Raw genomic sequence first — 18869 nt, 5'->3', positions numbered from 1 at the left:
TAGTAGATGTCAAATTAGCCAAAAAAAGCCAGCTCATTGCTTAAATACTAGCTAAACTAGAAAATAACCTAAAATTCCTCAGTCTGTTTCGCTAAAATAGAAGCTAAACTCTAAATCAGCCTAAAAAGCCAAGTAGATAACAAACTAGCCAAAAACATTAGGATGTTGCTAAAATATGAGCTAATCTCCAGATCGACTATTAAAATTGTCGATGATTAATTTAAGAGTCGATTAGTCATTACTTTATATTACATGGGGTCAGAGTGTAGTAAAGCTGAACAAAGTTATGAGCGTTCAGCACCAAAAAATTAACTTTTTTTTATATTTGAGTCAATGAGACCAAAACTTTATCTTTTTTGAAAAATAGTTCTGAACTCAGAGAGATCAGGAATACACTTTCCATCAAACTCATTTTGACAGCTGACCTTTGACCCAATGTACCCTTTAAATATAAGAATGATATTAAATTGTTACATCATCTTGAGGGGTGGGGCACCTGTCAAAATGGGTTTGATTGATGGTGTAGGGTCAAAGGTCACCTGTCAAAACGATTTTGATGGGAAGGATATCCCTGATCTCTCTCATTTGATTTCATCTTGTTTTAATAACAGAAACTAATGAAGGACAGAGGCTGCATGACTAATTAAAAGTTTAATAAACTATCATCTTAATTGTCTTTATTTGTAGTTACTTTAAAGCTAATGATGGTTAACATGTACTTTACATCCACTTTCTGCATAACCCGATTAGTCAACTAATCAGAAAAAATAATCTGCGATTAGTCAACTATTAAAATAATTGTTTGTGGCAGCACTACCTGGACACCCTAGAGGCGTCTCCGTCAGCCCCATATCATCAGCAACATCAACCAGGACCCTCCAAAGCTAGTCTTCTTCAGATGCCCAGTGATCATGGTGTCCATGGGTCAGTTGCCTCTTTGGGTTTATTTTAGAGAGAAATGTTCTTGTCCAGCTCTCACGGTTTGTCACAGTTGGATCAGTCAAGCTAACATGCATGAGAGATTTGGGATTAGACTTTGTTAAAGTCAAAGAGCTTTAGAATCCACTGCAGATGAGATTATGGTTGAGTAGATCTACCGCTTCAAAGACACACTCACTAGACTTCCTCCAACCACAGAAGTCATCTATTAGTTGGAAACAAAGCATTGATAACACGTTTAGATGATAAATGAGGTCGTGTTACCACTAAATCAGGGCTGTCTGAGCTCTTTGTAAAGAGGGGCAGATGTGGTGAGGTAAAACTGTGTGCGGGGAAACAGGGCAAATCAACCGACCTGCATTCTTTTAATAACATTAAATGCAAATGAACTGAAATTTTAATGTCAATGGTAAACTTGTCATTTCTTCACGTAGAACTGAATTATATTCAGAGATATATATTTTAAATCAATTTAAACTCAATCACTCAGGGGCCAAAATCCAAAACACACCTTAGGTCGCGGGTTTAACAGGATAAACATTTATTGAACACTTTAAAACTATATTTTTAAAACTTAAAACTGTAACTTATATACATAAGTGTGAACTAGATATATAGCATTACCTGTGATAATACTAGTGTGAATGCTGTAAGCTGAATTTGGATGCTGAAGGTGCTAGTGCTGATAGCTGAAGATTAATAGCTGAAACCACTGAAGCTGATAGGTGAAATTGCTGAAGCTGATAGGTGAAAATGGTGAAGCTGATAGCCAGGTAAAATATTAGCTAAATAGCAAACTTGCCTAAAAAGCTTAACCCCCCCCCAAAAAAAACGTAGGTTAGCCCAAACAGCCTGCATGTAGAGGAAAAAATAGATAAACTTTAAAATAGCCTAAAAAACTTTCAATAAAAAGCCCAAATGAACCCAAAAAAGCTAGTGTGTAAATATTAGCTAAACTCCAAACCAGCAAAAAGAAAAAAAAATTAAAAAGAAAAGCCTAAATTAGCTAAAACAACTAGCTTGTAGCTGAAATATTAGCCAACAACCTAAAAAAATCGAGTAAATAATAAAATAGTCCAAAAAGCAGAATGCCATTTTTTAAAACTTTAAAGCTGTGAGATTTTAACATAGAAATGAATAATAAAAAGGCAAGAATACTATTCAAGAATAAATCAACTTAAACCTTAAAAAACTCTCAATTACTTTCAATTATTAAAAAAAAATCAAAATTATACAAGTTAGAAATAAGCGCAAGATAACATTGGGCCATTCATAACAATAAAATAAAAGGATCTGGAGGGCCGGATCCAGCCCCAGCCCTTGACTTTGCTAATATTTCAGCTACATGCTAGCTGTTTTGGCTAACCTAGTTTTTTTAAAGTGCTTTTTAGGCTAATTTTAGCTGGCTATCAGCTTCAGCATCTTCAGCAGCCTAATTCTGCGTACATCATTCACATTAGCATTATCACAGGTAATGCTATATATCTAGTTCATAATTATGTTAAAAAGTTACAGTTTTAAAGTTTTAAAAATACAGTTTTAGACTTTTCAATAAATGTTTATCCTGTTCAGCCTGAGACCTAAGGTGTGTTTTGGATTTTGGCCCCTTGTGCGATTGAGTTTGATACTCCTGTCATCTCCAACAAATGCGAAAGTGACGGTTCTACTGTTGGTCTTCCTCCAGCCGTCCCGTGTTTATGTCTTTACATTAGTCGGGTGAGGAGGGGCTGGAGGGTCTGAACCGAACCCAGGCTGCCGGTCCAGATGCTGTTAGGCCCAGAGTCCTGAGAGTTTGTGCAGATCAGCTGAGAGTCTGCTGAATGTCTTCAACCAAAGCATCAACCCTGAAATACAGACACTTCCCCACACGATTAAACATTTTCAGCTTAAACTAAAAATTTAAAAGGATGTTGATCCAGAGTTGAAAATGTAACCAAATATGTTTGCAAACCTTTTTTTAAAATGTAATTAAACAATCTACAATAGAGGTAGTTTTGGCTGCATGGCTCACACTGATGTGGATAGAAGCAGGACTAGATGCTTTCAAAGGAACTGTGGCTAATTTAAAAACAGAATCATTTAATTATTTGAAACTTTAAGTATCTTCCATATTCCTGCCTTGTAACAGTGTTTGTGGAGTGAAACTCTTCCAACAGTGACTTGAGACACATGAACTGTCACTGGCTGCTGATCTCACATCAACAGAGGTTGTATTGTTCTCTGCACTTCCCAGAACAAACCCTCAAACATGTGAGCACTGATAGAAACGCTGTGGTGCTCTGGCTCTGATCATTGATTTTCTTGAAGAATTTCTGAACAAAGCTTCAAAAGCAGCAAATAAAAACGACTTTTTAACCCCTTCACTTGAATAAAACACAAATCAAAAGTTTCTGCCATCAATCTACCAACAAACTCAGTGTTAATGGAAAAAGACGAAAAGTTGAGAAACATCTGCTTTCTCTTAATCTTTATGGATTTTTCTGACAGAAATGTTGACCTTTCACCTCACAGTTTCACACAGAGATCCACCAACAGGATTCAGTTTTCTCTCATAACAAGAACAGAACCTGGTTCTGGATCAGATGTGTTCCTGTTGTGTCTTGGCCCGAGCTTCAGCAGACTCCCTCCCTTCCTCCCCTCACCTGCCTGGGACAGTGGAACACACCTGGCAGCGTCAGCAGACACGCCCCCTCCCTTCATGTTCAGACTCATGACGCCCCTCCAGGAACTCCCTGCAGAGCTGCCTGATCCCAGACCGCCGTGCACACTCAGGCGAGCATGAGGAGGTTTTTCAGAGCGCACAGGGACGAGGACTACAGTCAGATCCAGTACCTGACCGCCAAGTGCACGCGCCTGGCACACGACAAAGGTGAGTCTGTCCCACTTAGAGCTTCACATGTCCATCTGTGGGGAGGGGAGGGAGGGGTGGACCCATACCTGAATTGCATGATGGTCCTCCACCTCAAAAATATCCAGGTGTGACCAAGAAATCCTCAGCAATGGCATAAATGACCAGAGTGAATGCAAAGTCCAACAGGTTCGTTAATGTTCAAGCTTCACCTGAATGGTTAACGGGCTCATGAGGAAAGAGTCATGTCATCTGGTTTTATGTGTTACTCAGAAAAATATATAATTTCACCAAATTAAAATGTTCAGAAATTATACTGAATAATTTAATCACTACAGGAAACAATAATAAAATGTTTTGTTTGGGAGTAGTCTCTTTACCCCTCATGTGTGAAAGTCAGTTCAAAGTATCTGATTTTTTCTTTAAAGCCAAAGAGTCACAATGGAAGGTGATTGGATGCATATGGAATAGACAGCACCACGGAACATACACCCTCTCACTCCCACATGTACACAGAGACTTCACAGACTGGTCTAATCCATTGACTGTATAAAAGAACTGGACTGAGCAAGTATGACATCACTCTTAGAAAATGGTTTTCTTCCAGCTCCAACCAAATGAAGTCAATTCAGTGACAGTTTTTTTTTCGGGGTTTGGACGCTAATATGTTGAAGTCAGACGCCGCCAGTAAGCAGTGACTGGTCCGAGACGGTCCGTGTCATTGTTTCCATGGCAACCACTTTCAGGAAGTCCACAGACCTATCACTTCAAAAGTGGGCTACACAAAATCTGTCAAACGTTTGACGTCAGACAACTTACTTTTTATGAAGCATCTAATTGGTCCGTTTATAACTTCTATAACTTGAGCTACAGAAAAATATCCTGAAAAAAAGTCACTACTATTCATTGGAGATTAGGGCTGGGTTAATAAGATAGATTTGAAGTGATTTAAGCTTAACAGATCTAAAATCAATTCATAAAAATACAGATCGATTTGGCACATGAAGCTAAAGTTTGCTAGCATGATGCTAACGTTTGATGGAATTTCCCATAGGATGGCTAATGCTAACGCTCGGTCGACCTAAACATACATTCTGACTAAATGAACATCTTTATAAACTCACAGGCATTAATTTTCAAAACTCTTTTAAGGAAATATTTTATAAAGTAACCATTTGTGGTCTAAAAAAAGTTTTTTTGCTCATACTTTCTTCTTCTTCTGGAATAAGGTGTAATTGATCGCCATCTAGTGTCCAAACTGAAACGTCCTCCAGGAGAAGCAGAACAATGTTTACATGTTAATGATCTGAACATTTTAGTTAGAACTTCTCCTTTAGAGAATCCATGTAACTCTGGATGATATTAACAATCTCATTATTTCACTGATATATTTACAGTATGTGAACTGGATCAGATTAATATAAATATATTCAAATCATACAGTAGATCATTTATGTATTTCTAAACAAATGTGTCTAAATGTGTAAACTCAAACTATTAACACAATTAACTTTGTGGTGATCCAGTACAGTCCAACTCCTTTACCTAAATAGATACAATCTATATATTCATTATTCATTTAAAACTACAAATAAAAATACCTTTCAACAGTAAAACTGTTCTTTTTCTCTTACTGACACTTTTTATTTTAATCAATAAAAACAAAATGTCTTTGATGTAACAGCATCAAACATTAAAACCTGCATTTTGGGTCTTTAAGACAGTTATGTTCCGTGTGAATAAAAAAGTGTATCACATTAAATTATTCAGGTAATGCTAATAAAAAAGGTTTTCATATTTGAAGTCCACACAGCTGTGGTTCACCTTCAGCCAGTTGTAATCGACCTGACTTGGTAGAATCAAGCTTGTGATTGGATGTGTATGTTTGCATCCCACGTACTTAAAGACAGTAGAGAAACTTACAAAGTTTACCAGAAACCAATTATTGACTTCTTGGTCGATTTTATAGGTTTTTACAAACATAATCTTGTTTGTATCTGTCATTGTCAGAACTAGATCGATTTCAACATGCATCTGTTATCCTTCACATCCCTCATCCTAACTCATAAGATCCTGCTCTGCGGTCTGACTCTGGTCCTGGTCTCTTCTGTGCTGCAGCAGTTCTGGATCGCGAGTTCCTGGTGTCCAGAGAGAAGGAGAGGAAGCTGCAGAATGACCTGGAAGCTGTATCGTCTCGATTCCTGCAGCAGGAGCATCTAAACGTGGAGCTGGTGATGAACCAGGACAAACTGCTGAGGAGGATCCAGGAGCAGCAGGTTCTCTCAGTCTTAGCGGTCCAGAGTGTAGTGAGAGCACAAACATGTGTCTGTTCTCTATTAGACTTTATGGTCCATTTTTAGAATGAAAAAATAGAGATGCAGCCTGTTGGTGATGCTACAAGCTGAGCGGATAGAGACACTCTTTCCTTTTGTGGAAAGACTCAAGTTTTTTTCATCATATCCTAAACTAGAAAAGTTGCATTGCCTGCGATTATGCTTGTTTGAATGCTTTTTGCTGAAAGTAGTTGCTGAAGATGCTGAAACCTTTTGCTGAAATTACTCTAATTGCTGAAGGGGTTTGCTGAAAATGAAAAAGCTATTTGCAAAATAGTAAATTTGCTAAAAGACTTGAAATGTTGTTAAAGAACTATGAAAGAGCGCTGAAGTTGGCTAAATTTCTGAATCTCTAATGCACGCCAATTTTGCAAAAATATTTAGTTTGTTGCTTAAGTATGAGCTAAAATCCAAATTAGCCAAAAAAGCTAGTTTGTTGCTCGAATACTAGCTAAACTCCAAAAACCTCAGTAGATAACAAATTAGTCAAAAATGTTAGCATGTCACCAAAATATTAGGTAACTCCAAATATTTGGAAAATTACTATAAAAGATGAAAACATATCCATGAATATATTTAAAGGCTTGTAGCTAATCTGCTTAAAATTATGAAATTTGTAGACTTTCTCATTCATTTCCTATGGGGCATATATTGCTCAATATTTCAAAAACTATAACGTTTATGAATACCAAAAATACAAGCAGTAATGTCCTGAACGAGCTCAAAGTTTGGATACCAAGATTGCTGAATCAAGTTCAGTGTGAATGTAGCATACGGCTGAAACTGCACTAATCCAAACTTCAGAATCCAGAGCAAAGCCATGGCTCTCCCACTGGGAGTCAGGCCTAGAGGACTTCATGGTTGGACCACCCACTGTTGAAGCTTGTGGTTAAAAAGCCTCCACAGCAGCAAAGCCTCAGAGGTTGATTGGATCCAACAACTTCTCAAGGATTTGAATGTTGTGGCTGTTTTTGCTGCTAACCACATTGACATGTGCTTCATGGTGTTGGAAGAGACATCTGACTGTCCTGCTGGGTCTCTTATGGGAGACTTGTTTCAGTTGAGAATCTGACTCAGCTTGGTTTGATGGCATTTTCCTGATTATAGAAGGCATATATAAAGAAAATTAAGCTTAAAATTGCATTTCTGAGCATTTCTTCATTCACATTGTTGGGAATTGGGAACATACTGAATCCAGTTTGAAAACCAAAAAAAGCTTATTTGTGACAGAAAACTCTCTGGGCGGGCCACAAGCTCCCAGAAATTCTGATGCATCTATTTGTGGACAAATTCCATGAACGTCTTTGTTTTCCTCGTCTGAGCTGGAATGTGGAACAAAACTGTAAGGCTGGATAGTTAAAACATTGCTCACCATTTTTGCTCCACCGTCATTGTTCGGTAAGGGTTGTGAGGAGCTGTAAGCTAGCGGGAGAGAGTGTAAACAAAGGGATGATAGGATATCGGCGCAGGCTTACTGGTCTTACTGGTCTAAAACACAATTTTTTGCTCATACTTTCTTCTTCTACTGGAATAAGCTGTAATGCTATAGCATGATCGCCTCATCCTCCAGGAGAAGCAGAACAATGTTTCCAATGTTAATGATCTGAACATTTTAGTTAGAACTTCTCCTTTAGAGAATCCATGTAACACTGGATGATATTAACAATCTCATTATTTCACTGATACATTTACAGTATGTGAACTGGATCAGATTAATATGAAAGTAATTAAAACAAATTATAATTGATACCCAGCCCTAAAACTGACTGATGAAAACAAACTTCAGAGCATCTTTGTCGTCTCTAACTAAAACAGCAGACAGTAGCTTTAACACATACAGCAGTAGGAGGCTGCACCACCCCTCAGGCCTGCACGACTGACAGAAGCCAAGTATTGTAAGATATGCAAATCAGATTCAAGGAAAAAAAGATGGGCGAAAGGGAGAGAAATGCTGCTAGATATACACTTAATTTCATGTAGATGATATAAAAACTAGGAAAAAAAAACAGACATAAAGCCGTGACATTAAAAAAGTCAAATTAGTGTTTATGTTCTTTGATTTACTGTAATTACAGTAGATTTTAAAAGCTCATTGAGCCGCCTTTTCCTTTAAAATTTCCTGGAATTATTGTGTTAATGGTTGAAAAGTTAAAATATGTTACATATTTTGTGTTTAAGCGTCGCTGACGACGCCTCGGGTGTTAAAGGGTTTACAAGGTTTCAAATACTTTAATGTGTGCAGCTTCATATGAACTCTCAGGCATTCAGAGTGATGGAGTGACTCACAGGTTGGACCTCAGACGGGTTTGGGCTCGCTAGAACAGTTTGACTCTCAGGGGATTTCATCTGCCACAGTTTTCTGTTCTGTGATCATCTTCACAGACGTCCTCGGGGCTGAGTTAAATATTTGGCATAGTGAACATTTAGTCGTTTTCTTATGTTCTGATCCTCCTCTTACAGGAACTGCTGAACCTGCTGCAGCAGCGTGTGCTCCAGCTGGCGGAGGAGAGCCGTCGGGACGTGGCGCTCCTGCAGGAGGTCGGTGCAGAGCTGCATTGCCTGCAGAGCTCTGAGGGGGAGCTGCAGGGTCTGGTGGAGGAGCTGTTTGTGGAGCTGCAGCACCGAGCCTCTCTGTCAGAGAAGCTGCAGGCAGAGCTGCTCCGGTACGTCTCAGAAATTTAATAATAATCACTCACATTTTTTCTTAGCATCACAACACTTTTCACTAGCCGAGATGCCGAGACTTTACCGGTTTTAAGTCTCTTTAGTTTGTGGTTAACAACAAAAACAGCAGCACATCATGCACCAGCCCTCCTCCCTTTATTTCCCTGAAATCTTTTATCAAACTGGTTGATTGACAGAACCCAGAGCCGACGAGCATCTGCGTGTGGAGCGTTCACTGAGCTCCGGACATTAGCGGACCCAAACAGCCACTCTGCCTGACTCAGTCTGCTACTTTGCTTTTGTCATTTTTATACAATCCTCAGCAAAACAAAGCAGTTTTTCAGGAAAAATGTGGACACTATTTAATCAACCGATTTTATAAGGATCAGTGCTGATGTTCGACACTTTCTGTGATAAACTGTTTTGTTTTGCTGCTGATATCCGGAGTTCAGTGAACGCACCATGCAGAAACGGCCTGGCTTCTCTCAATCAAACGGTTTGTTGGGGTGTTGGGGCTGGTGCATGAGACAGAATTAAGACATTTAAAGAGCATAGATCCACTAATAAATAAAAAATAGACGAAAAACAACTTTTGTGGAGTGATCTTCTCCTGTTTTTGTTGTTAAGCACAAACTAAAGAGACTTGAAACAGGTAGGGGAGGCCATTTTCGCTTCAGCTTTTACGTTAGCGAGACACATAGCTATCATAATCAGACAAGGCGGGGGGACACGGAGGGACGGAGCTGCTCCAAAAGCCACGCCCCTCAGAGGAGAATATGCAAATGAAGGCTTCATATCAATACAAAAAAATGGCTTTTTAAGACATTTATGTTATGTCCAGGCCCTGTGACAGACTGGCGACCTGTCCAGGGTGAACCCTGCCTTCGCCCATCAGCAGCCGGGTTAGGCTCCGGCACCCCCGCGACCCCGAAAGGGACAAAGCGGTCGGGAAAATGAATGAATGAATGTTATGTCTAACTTTTGAGTTATTTTATTCATGTTTTAAATATTACCTTTTTTAACATTTTTACACAAAATGAGTTGTGTGTTAAACTGTAAAGAAAAAAAAATCATTGCTATTGGGCTCCCCCTCCAGCAGATGGCACCCTAGGCAGCCGCCTCTAGGTTGCCTATGCTCAGGGCTGGCCCTGGCGGTTCCGCAGATTAAACATCGGTTTCTTCACAACAGAAATATCCTCGGCTCTGTCTGTTGTTGCAAGCTAAACACATTTATTAATTTCTACTGGAAATCAAAAAAAGAACAACAACGTTCTCATGTTCTCCCAGTGAGCATCATTCAATACTTTCTCACATAAATACAGACAAGCTAACAATAAGAAGCTAGCCAATGAAAACAATTCTAACAGTTGTTCCGTCGACATGTCCACTTTAAGGTTGACTGGAACTGTGCAAACGTTTACTGATGGGATGTGTTTATTGTGGATAATGCAGTCGGGTGGAAGGTGTTCTTCAGTTCATTTGTCCTCGACCTGATGCCCCTGAACATCTGCCTGACAGAGGGGGTTCAGACAGGCTGGGGGGTGTGCCCAGTGTGACTCCACCAGTGTTTGGAGAGCGCAGCCGTGCAGAGTTCATGACTCTCCGGAGGGATTTCCCCAGAGCCTCTGAAGCAGACACACAGGACCACGCTAGAATTACCTCTAGGGAAAACTTTTGGAAAGACCGGCAGTTTTTGGGAGGAGTTTCGTCTTCTAGAGCTGGAGTCTCCGACTCCAGGTTGAGTAAAAAGTAAAAAAAAAAAAAAACGGCAAAAAACAACAAGATTAAAGCTAAATATATTTTTGGAAATGCTTCAAATTATATATTCAATAAGCATATAAAGTACACAATATTTATATAATGAAAACATTTGCTCATTTAGGCCTATTTATTAAACAAAACATATTTAAACTTTGAACACAAACAAAATGCTAAAACATGTAGTTTCTGATTACATTTATATTTTTTATACCAAATGTACAAAAACTGAGAGAAAAGAATGCTTAAAAATAGTGTGGAAAATACCAAATCTATCTAGAGTTCTCTTAAAATACAAATGTTGTCATCCCACCCCCGAATGTCCAAATTAAGTCATAAATAGAACAGTTAAAAATATTTTATGGTATTAATTGTTTGATCAAAACTAACTGTGGGAACATTTAATTATTCAAAATAATAATTGTTATCCGTAAAATGTGCCGCTGCCGTGCTCGCTTTTACTGGTGATTTTTGATCTCTTTGCCATACAATCGTCCCCTGACGGCACCGGCGAGTCCGTTACGGAGCGTCTTTCTCCTGTGCGGGACAGCTGCTGCTCCTCATTGGGAGATTCTCTGAATCCATAAATGAAAACGTGTACTGATGCTTTTATTCAGGTCTTAACATTAAATAAATCTGAGATCTATCGATCAGCGTCTTTCATTATGAAGTTGAGAAAAGTTTTTGACTGAAGCTCCTCCCACACGCAGCAGGAGCTTCAGGTGAACAGACGTTAAGATAGCCGTGAAGCTGTTACTTTAGTGCATGTCAAAACAAAGACAATTTGCATGAATAGACACTCCATTCGATGTGAAAGGACAATTGATTTAAATTATGCAATCGCGAGGTGTGCGGGCATGAGGGGTGGGGCTTGGTGTGGTCTGCGGTAAACACGTGTGCCAAACCGTGGTCTCTGAGCGTACGGACCACGGATCATCCGTGATCTGTTACACCTCTATTAACACCGCAAGACAAACAGTGTTTTGCTAACAGAAAAAAATCTAGTGAAGAAAACAGAAAAAGAAAAGGAAAAAGGTCTCCCCTTATTTAAATGAGCCTTCAAGCCCAGCCATGGAGACACAGAAACACAGTGGAAGCGGCTGTCATTCAGACGCAGTCCCCTGTAGCAGGAAAATCTTTTAATGATAATCATATAATCCCAAACATGATGACATGACTACTGATGATTTTGTAGAACTCTTCACAATAAATAAACCAGATTTATTTCTCAACATCACGTGTGTCTTCCAAACAGTCGAAGTTAGACATCCACAGACACCGTTCGTTTTAGCGATGATCCTAAATGCATTAGCTGGAAGCTCCTCCCACATGCGGCGTAAAGCTCAGTAACACATTTTTGACAGATGATGAGCAGCAAATTCGTCGCGTGGAGAAAGAGGGGTGGGTCAAACTAATTCGTTAGATGAATCGGTTTAAACCACTGCCTCCCATAGTTGATGATCTCAGAGTTCAGGTTTAATTTAGCAAAACAAAAATGTTTCTCTGAAACAGAACTTAGAATTGACCACTTTTCAAGCAAAACATTTCCTTCAGTCACAGGTTTTCTTTGATAAGGAATAACTTTCCGTTTCCATCATTATGTGTGTTTGTTGTTATAATCTTTTTTGCTTGGATATGGTTCTTTGTTGTTACACACAGGAGGGAGGAGGAGCTGGAGGATCTGCACGACACAAACCAAGGTCTGACAGAGGAGCTGAAGGAGCTTCACAGAACGCATCAAGAGGAAACCAGAGATCAAAGAACACAAGTAAATGTTTTGTGTCATTCCACACAATCAGCACACAGAAATCGGTGAAAGCACACACTGCTCAGGATGTCAGTCACAACTGACGGGTGGGTGAAAAATGAGCATACCTGCACGCATAAATTTGAAGATCATAGACCACTCGAGTCAGTGGAGTGAAAATGTGTCTAGTAAACACTTAAACAACACAATACATAAACTTAGACTTGACTAAACTCAGCCAGCAGGCGAGGAGCTGGACTCTAGAGGTAACCTGAGCTGACCCATGTGGCTGTTCCTGCAGGTGACAGAGCTGCAGCTGCAGAATGACAGAAGCCTCCGGAAGCTGCAGGAGACGGCAGAGCAGTTCGAATGGCTCTGCCAGCAGCAGAGATGCTGGATGAGCTGCGTGAAGAGGTGGGGACCAGCTGAGCTGTTTTTGTTTGAAAGCATGCTTGAAAACAGGACATGTAAGCGAATGATTTACATAATGATTTCCTCATTGAATCCAAGCCTGTTTTGAAGAGGCTGCAGTTTGAGTCTCTGTGGTGAGTTTTAACAATCAGATGCTACAGGACATTGAGATGTTGCAATAGCAACAATTAATGCAAAACCTGCAACTTTACACTTTTACTGTAACTTTCCTGCAACTTTGATTAAACTACCGCGACAACAGTCATGGATGACGACGTGACTGTTTCCCTTCTGATTTCTTCCCTGGAGCCATGCTCTTTTTTAAAACTCTCTTTAGCCCTTTGTCTTCTTCCTCTTCAAGACGCGAGTGGAGCCGTCTGTCTGCTCGCAGCTGCAGCACAACATGACCTGATATGAGAAAAAGACAGAGAGAGACACTCTGGAAATCTGGAACCATTGTACTTTAATCCAGGGGTCCCCAAACTTTTTCTGGTGAGGGCCACATACCTGTTTTCTCCTCTGATGGGGGGCCTGGATCGGTTTGTAGGCTAACAGAAAAAGTGCAACAACCACAACCTAAACGTCAACATTAACAGTTTTCCAGCCAAATTTTAAATAATTCATTTCTGTAATCTTCATATTAAAAATAATACTAAAACATTTTTTAAAAAGTAAATATATAGCATTACCTGCAATAATGCCCACTGTGAAATCTGTAAGCTGAATGTGGCAGCTGAAGATGAAAAATGTTATTTTTTATAATGAGTATATTTTGGATTTTTAGTACTGACCAATGTATACGATTTTTCTTTTTTGATGATAATTAATGATTATCATCGGGGGAAGGTCTTTTGCATTGATCATGCCGGGGGTCTGGAATATATTCAGATGATTATTAATCATCTCTGTATGCTATGGATCTTTGGTGCTGGTTCATGCAGGGATTTTTTTCTGGTGATGTTGATTGATTGATGTGGGTGATTGTTTCCTGATCATAATAGTTTTGAATTTTAAATATCAAATGCTATTTTCTTCATCATTGTAATTATGCATTGAAGAAGAAAATGAAAAAGCCGTTTTGGTAATTGCTTTTTAATTTCATTTAAGAGACAAACATTGCAGGTACATTTATTTATTTATTTATTTATTTATTTATTTATTTATTTATTTATTTATTTATTTATTTATTTATTTATTTATTTATTTATTTATTTTTCAGGGACAGTGCACATTAAACGCATTGTATGCAATGAGCCAGAATTAGCCCAGCGGCTATTTTTCATCCGTTGTCCCTGGACAGATGTTAAAATTGTCAACCTAAGAACAATCAATAAAAGCAACATTTAAGGAAAAAGCATTTCTGTTAATCCATTTTAATTTTCACATTTGATTTTTCTGACTGAATTTTGGTACAAAATTACTAAAGAACCTTTTGAAAATAAAATGTCAAATGCCCTTTTCTTTATCATTTGAATTAAGTTACAGAATGAGTTGAAGAAGAAAATGAAAAAGCTGTTTTGATAATTGCAATTTCATTTTAGAGACTTTTGTTGTGTGTTGACTTTTATTTTAATTATGAGTCACAAACGTTTCCATACAACCCTCATTAAAAGTGGAATTTAAAAAAGATTCCAAAAGTAAAAATAAACTAAAATGCAAAACAAGGGATAAGCATTAAAAGAGAACTTTAAAAATGTGTCAGTGAACGTTCTCAGTCATCGGATTTCCTTTCCTTGGCTTTTTAACGTGAAATAATGTTGTCTTTTCATTTGTTTTAATTAATATTTAGTGACAGAGCTTAAGAATGAGCAGAAAAAACATGGACTGTTTGCTCCACAGGTGGAAGGAGTCTCTGGTGGAGGACAGACAAACTTTATTGCGCCACATCTGCAAGCTGGAGGAGAAAGCAGAGAGTCCCAGGAAAAGTTCCCATGATGCAACACAGAGCCTGCCCTGGCCTCTGGTGGAGAGCTGTGACAGGTGCATGTCCTCTGTTTGACCTAAACACAAACACTGCAGCTCTATTCATGCAGAAGGACAATCAAGGTGGTTAACAGAAGGAAGGAGGGTATGGGTGTTGTGTCTGTCCCTGCAGCAGACTGAGCATGCTCTGTCTTCTCTGATGCCGTCCTGCACCAGCATGCTCACCTGGTGTCTGCAGACAGAACTGCTAACAGAAAACACAGTTAGCATCAATCGGTGACAGAACTGCTAACAGAAAACCCTTTTTCTACAAATTGACCCCGACCCCACACCAGTGAAGAAAAAAGTTATGTGGCCCTCAAAAGAAAACGTTTGGGGACCCCTGTGTCACAGGATGATCATGAACGCTAGAAAATCCTTCTCAGATGACTACTCTGCTCAGCATATGAAGGTGAAGAGTATGATCATCTCAACTGATGAAGACGAGCCATCAGATGTAGAAAACACTCACCAATCTGTCAGGACTCTGCTGTGGCGCTCTGGAGGAAAACGTATCTGTGATTCTGAGGGAAACAGATGACTGCTGTTCATCTTTTCACTGCAGATTCAACCAACCTGAACTTGGATCTGGAGCATGGAGCAACATGGCCTAAAGACGGAGAAGTCTTCATCAGAGAGATCCCCGTGAAGACCTCAGAGCGACACAAACTGCAGGCTCGGTTCTGTCGGAAGGTTTTGGTCAAATGCTACAAAACATCATTTTCTACTTTTGAGATCATGTATAAACTATTGATCGTTTCCTAATCAATCCTGGTGGGGGCTCAAGTCAAGATTTCTTTAGATTGAAGGCTTAGTCAGCATTCAACCAAATGGTGATTCTCCTGCTCCTTTCTGTACGTTTTTGGGCACTTAAAAACTCAATCACACCTTCATCAATTTCAGCAATCTGATATCAAAACGTTCAGCTCATTCGGGATATTTATGCTTGTATTTTTTGTTTTCATAAACGTTATAGTTTTTTAAATATTGAGCAAAATATGTCCCATAGAAAATGCATGAGAAAGTCTTCACATTTTAAGTAGATTAACAACAAGCCTTTAAATATATTCATGGGCTATGTTGTCATTATTTTATAGTGATTAAAATAAGAGTTTAGTTAATATTTTAGCAAAAAGCTAACGTTTTTGACTAATTTAGTTAACTGAGGAACTTTTAGCTTTTTGAAGTTTAGTTAGTATTTAAAGAACAAGCTAGCTTTTTTGGCTAATTTGCCATCTACTGAGGTTTTTTGGGCTGATGTGGGGTTTAGCTCATATTTAAGGAACACACTAAATATTTGGGGAAAATTGGCAGGTATTAGAGATTTTTAAGCAATTTTACTACAAATTTTCTGACATTTAGGTCAACTTTGACACTCTTTCATAGTTCTTTAACAAAATTCCCAGTCTGAGCAAATTTAACCTTTTGGAAAAAGCTTTTGGATTTTCAGTAAATCTCTTTATTTATTAAAGTAAATTGCATCAAAATTTTCAGCAAAAATCTTCAGCATTTTCAGCGACTACTTTCAGCAAAAAGCATTCACACCAGCATTATTGCAGTTAATGCAACTTTTCTAGTTTTTATTGTAAATGTTAAATTTCAGAACAGCTCGTGCGTGATGAAGTTATTCACTCAAAGAATCAACGTGTCAGGAGTCAGAGCTCTGTCTCCCCCTCTGGTCACCGGCGTGAGCCATCTCCAGAAAACGGCCTGCACTTCATCTCCAGCAGCCCCAACGCACAGGATGCTGCTCAACTGTTTCTAACTTCTAATAACCCACTTAAGAACTGCTCAGAGCCTCACTCAGTGTGAAGTATTGTTTGTGCCACTCAGCCTGCATACCGAGCATTTCATCCTGACTGGATCTATTTACCTGATCCTGCTTCATCTTTGATTCTGCTTGTTTGCCGCCTGCCCCGACCCTCGCCTGGACCCTGACCACTCTGGTTTTTGCCTGCCTGACACTGATTTTAGATTTGTGAACTTTTATGAGTGTTAATAAACCTTCTGTAGTTGAACCAGCCGTCTGCCTGTTCTGTGACAGACTCAGCTGTTTGGTCTCATTGATCTGCTCCCACTGTAACAACTGTTAAAATAATGTCTGTTTGGGGATTTTGTCTTTATTATTCTATTGTCCAGTAAAGAAAAATGACTACATTAAATGTATTTTTATGAATATTATTATCAGTCCTGTTTAAAGTTTTGCTTCATCAGCAGTTCTTTTAAAACTGTGTTTTAAACATATTTTCAGAGTTCTTTTCCAGCCTCCGTCACTTCCTGATCCAGCTGATTTTTAAAAATAATCATAATCATATTTTTGGAAAAATACACAGCAAATCATCAGTACACACTCGAGCATAGAATAAAAACACAACGCTGGAGAATTTGACTCATGAAAACAGTTTTAAAAATGTATAGATGTTAATATTTGTTCGAACCTTTATGGTTTTGGAAGTAGAGAACAGAAGTTCTCTGAAGAGTTCAGGTTTGCTGATGAGGACTACCCTTATGAATTTGAATAAAAATAAAAATATCTTTAAAAAAAAGTTATCCCTGTAAATAAAATTATGGGTTATGGGTAGAGAAAAATAATTTATTCAGATTTACATTCTAATTGGTTAGTTTTGTCAATTGTGCATCAATCTAAATTTAAACTCTTTGTCTTCATTTTTAATGAGAATCTATGCAGCAACCATTCTTCCAAACAATGAAATGTGTGGATCTGGGTTTCCTGAAGCAAAACTCTTATCGGGTTCAGATTCATACTAGATGAAAACAACCTGATTAAGATTGAGACGTTTCTGTCATGTCTCGTCAAGCTTCCTGTTGTCTCGTGTGGGGTTCCGGTTTTATTTTGAAAGACTAATCTACCTCTCGTTCCAGACCTTCCTCTTCCTGCGGTGTCTGCCCCCCACACCTGTGTCTGCCTAATTTTCCCCGATCGTTCCCACCTGTGCCTCTCCCTCCTCATGTATTTATAGCCTGTGTTTCCCTTTGTCCTGTGCCTGTTTGTCATGTGCCTTTACCTGCCAAGCAAGCCCTTCTCTTGGTCCAAGGAATTAAATCCTTAAGCTCTGCATCTGAGTCCTGTCCTGTGTTCTGCCTTGTCAGTTTCAGGAGGATCAGATGGAGAGGAGCTAGAACGCAGACCGGACAGCCAAAACACCACAAATCCAAAATGGTTGAAGTTCTTTGTAGCTTACACTTTTTCCATCTTTTTTGTTGTTTTTGTATATATTATTTTTTGTATGAAGGATGTTATTGGACAGTTTATTGTGTGTTATTCTGTTTATTCTTTTTTTTGACAATATTTAACTTGTAAAGCAAACAGCTTCAGAAAACCAGAACCAGCTTCTATTGAAAGATTTGTTCTGTTCCAGAGGAAGAGTAAAGAACGTCATCTTCAGACACAACAACCTGACTCCTACTGGCCAAACAGAAAAGATTGTATTTAATTCATAACCCATCTGTCCTGTTTTTCTGAAGTAAAGTGTGAGGAAACGGTTTCGTCGTGGAGTTCAGGCCTAAGGACCGCTCCCTGTCATGATGTCTCATGTTGGAGTAAACAGATCCAAATCTTTTGTCAGAACAACTGAGATGTTTCAGTCGTTCTTTTTGTGGTTGTTAGCTGAAGGTCAGAGGGTTACATATTTTGTTTTCCTGAATGTCAGGAATATTTGATCTGGATTTGATTAACTTTGTGATTCTCAGACAGTGAGGCTCCTTACCCAAAGGTGTAACGATTTTAGCCCTTTTGTGTTTATTTTCTTTTTTTCACAGTCCATCATTTTGCACCGTAAAGGTCAAGAGGTTGGAGAGGACATAGATGGTTGGATGTGCAGCAGCTGGGCGTGGGAGCAATAGACGCCCATATGTTTACTGAAGGGACGATTGATAATCTCCATGCATGTTTTGAGCTGCTGGAAGACACCTGGAGAAAAAGCCCATCAGGACCAGCTGTGCTGAACACACACAGCCATCAGTGTAGTTCCACAGAACACCACTGGAGGTCAGTGTGACTCCAGGACGGCGGGTCACACAGATCTTACCTCCAACTCTGTCACCAGGGAGGAAAACGGAGTTGGAGATTATCTTCTTGGTTTCTTTGATCCTTCAGACTCTGATGAATAAGAGAGATCGTATTTCTGAAGCTTTGGTGGCCTGGAAAAGTAAAATGTCTTTTCAAAGAGGTCTTATTTTCTGAGTT

The 18869-nt window shown here is 39.0% G+C and overlaps 1 protein-coding gene across 2 annotated transcripts; it reads left to right on the top strand.

Moving 5' to 3' along the window:
- The first annotated feature begins 3050 nt into the window (after positions 1-3050).
- LOC112138532 (keratin, type II cytoskeletal 8) lies at positions 3051-15620 on the top strand. 2 transcript variants are annotated; one of them, XM_024261086.2, is made up of 7 exons: positions 3051-3808; positions 5909-6063; positions 8581-8783; positions 12202-12310; positions 12591-12703; positions 14540-14680; positions 15228-15620. In XM_024261086.2, the coding sequence occupies exons 1-7, from the start codon at positions 3718-3720 to the stop codon at positions 15274-15276; spliced, it is 861 nt and encodes a 286-aa protein (XP_024116854.1). In that variant the 5' UTR covers positions 3051-3717; the 3' UTR covers positions 15277-15620. The 2 variants fall into 2 exon arrangements, with proteins under 2 accessions (XP_024116854.1, XP_024116853.1); XM_024261085.2 differs by having other exon boundaries at positions 3053-3808; positions 5906-6063.
- Positions 15621-18869: the final 3249 nt, after the last annotated feature.

Source organism: Oryzias melastigma, linkage group LG10, assembly GCF_002922805.2.
Source record: "Oryzias melastigma strain HK-1 linkage group LG10, ASM292280v2, whole genome shotgun sequence".
Lineage (NCBI taxonomy): Eukaryota > Metazoa > Chordata > Actinopteri > Beloniformes > Adrianichthyidae > Oryzias > Oryzias melastigma.
Note: the sequence above shows the minus strand (reverse complement) of the source record. Positions and strands in the feature narration are given on the sequence as shown.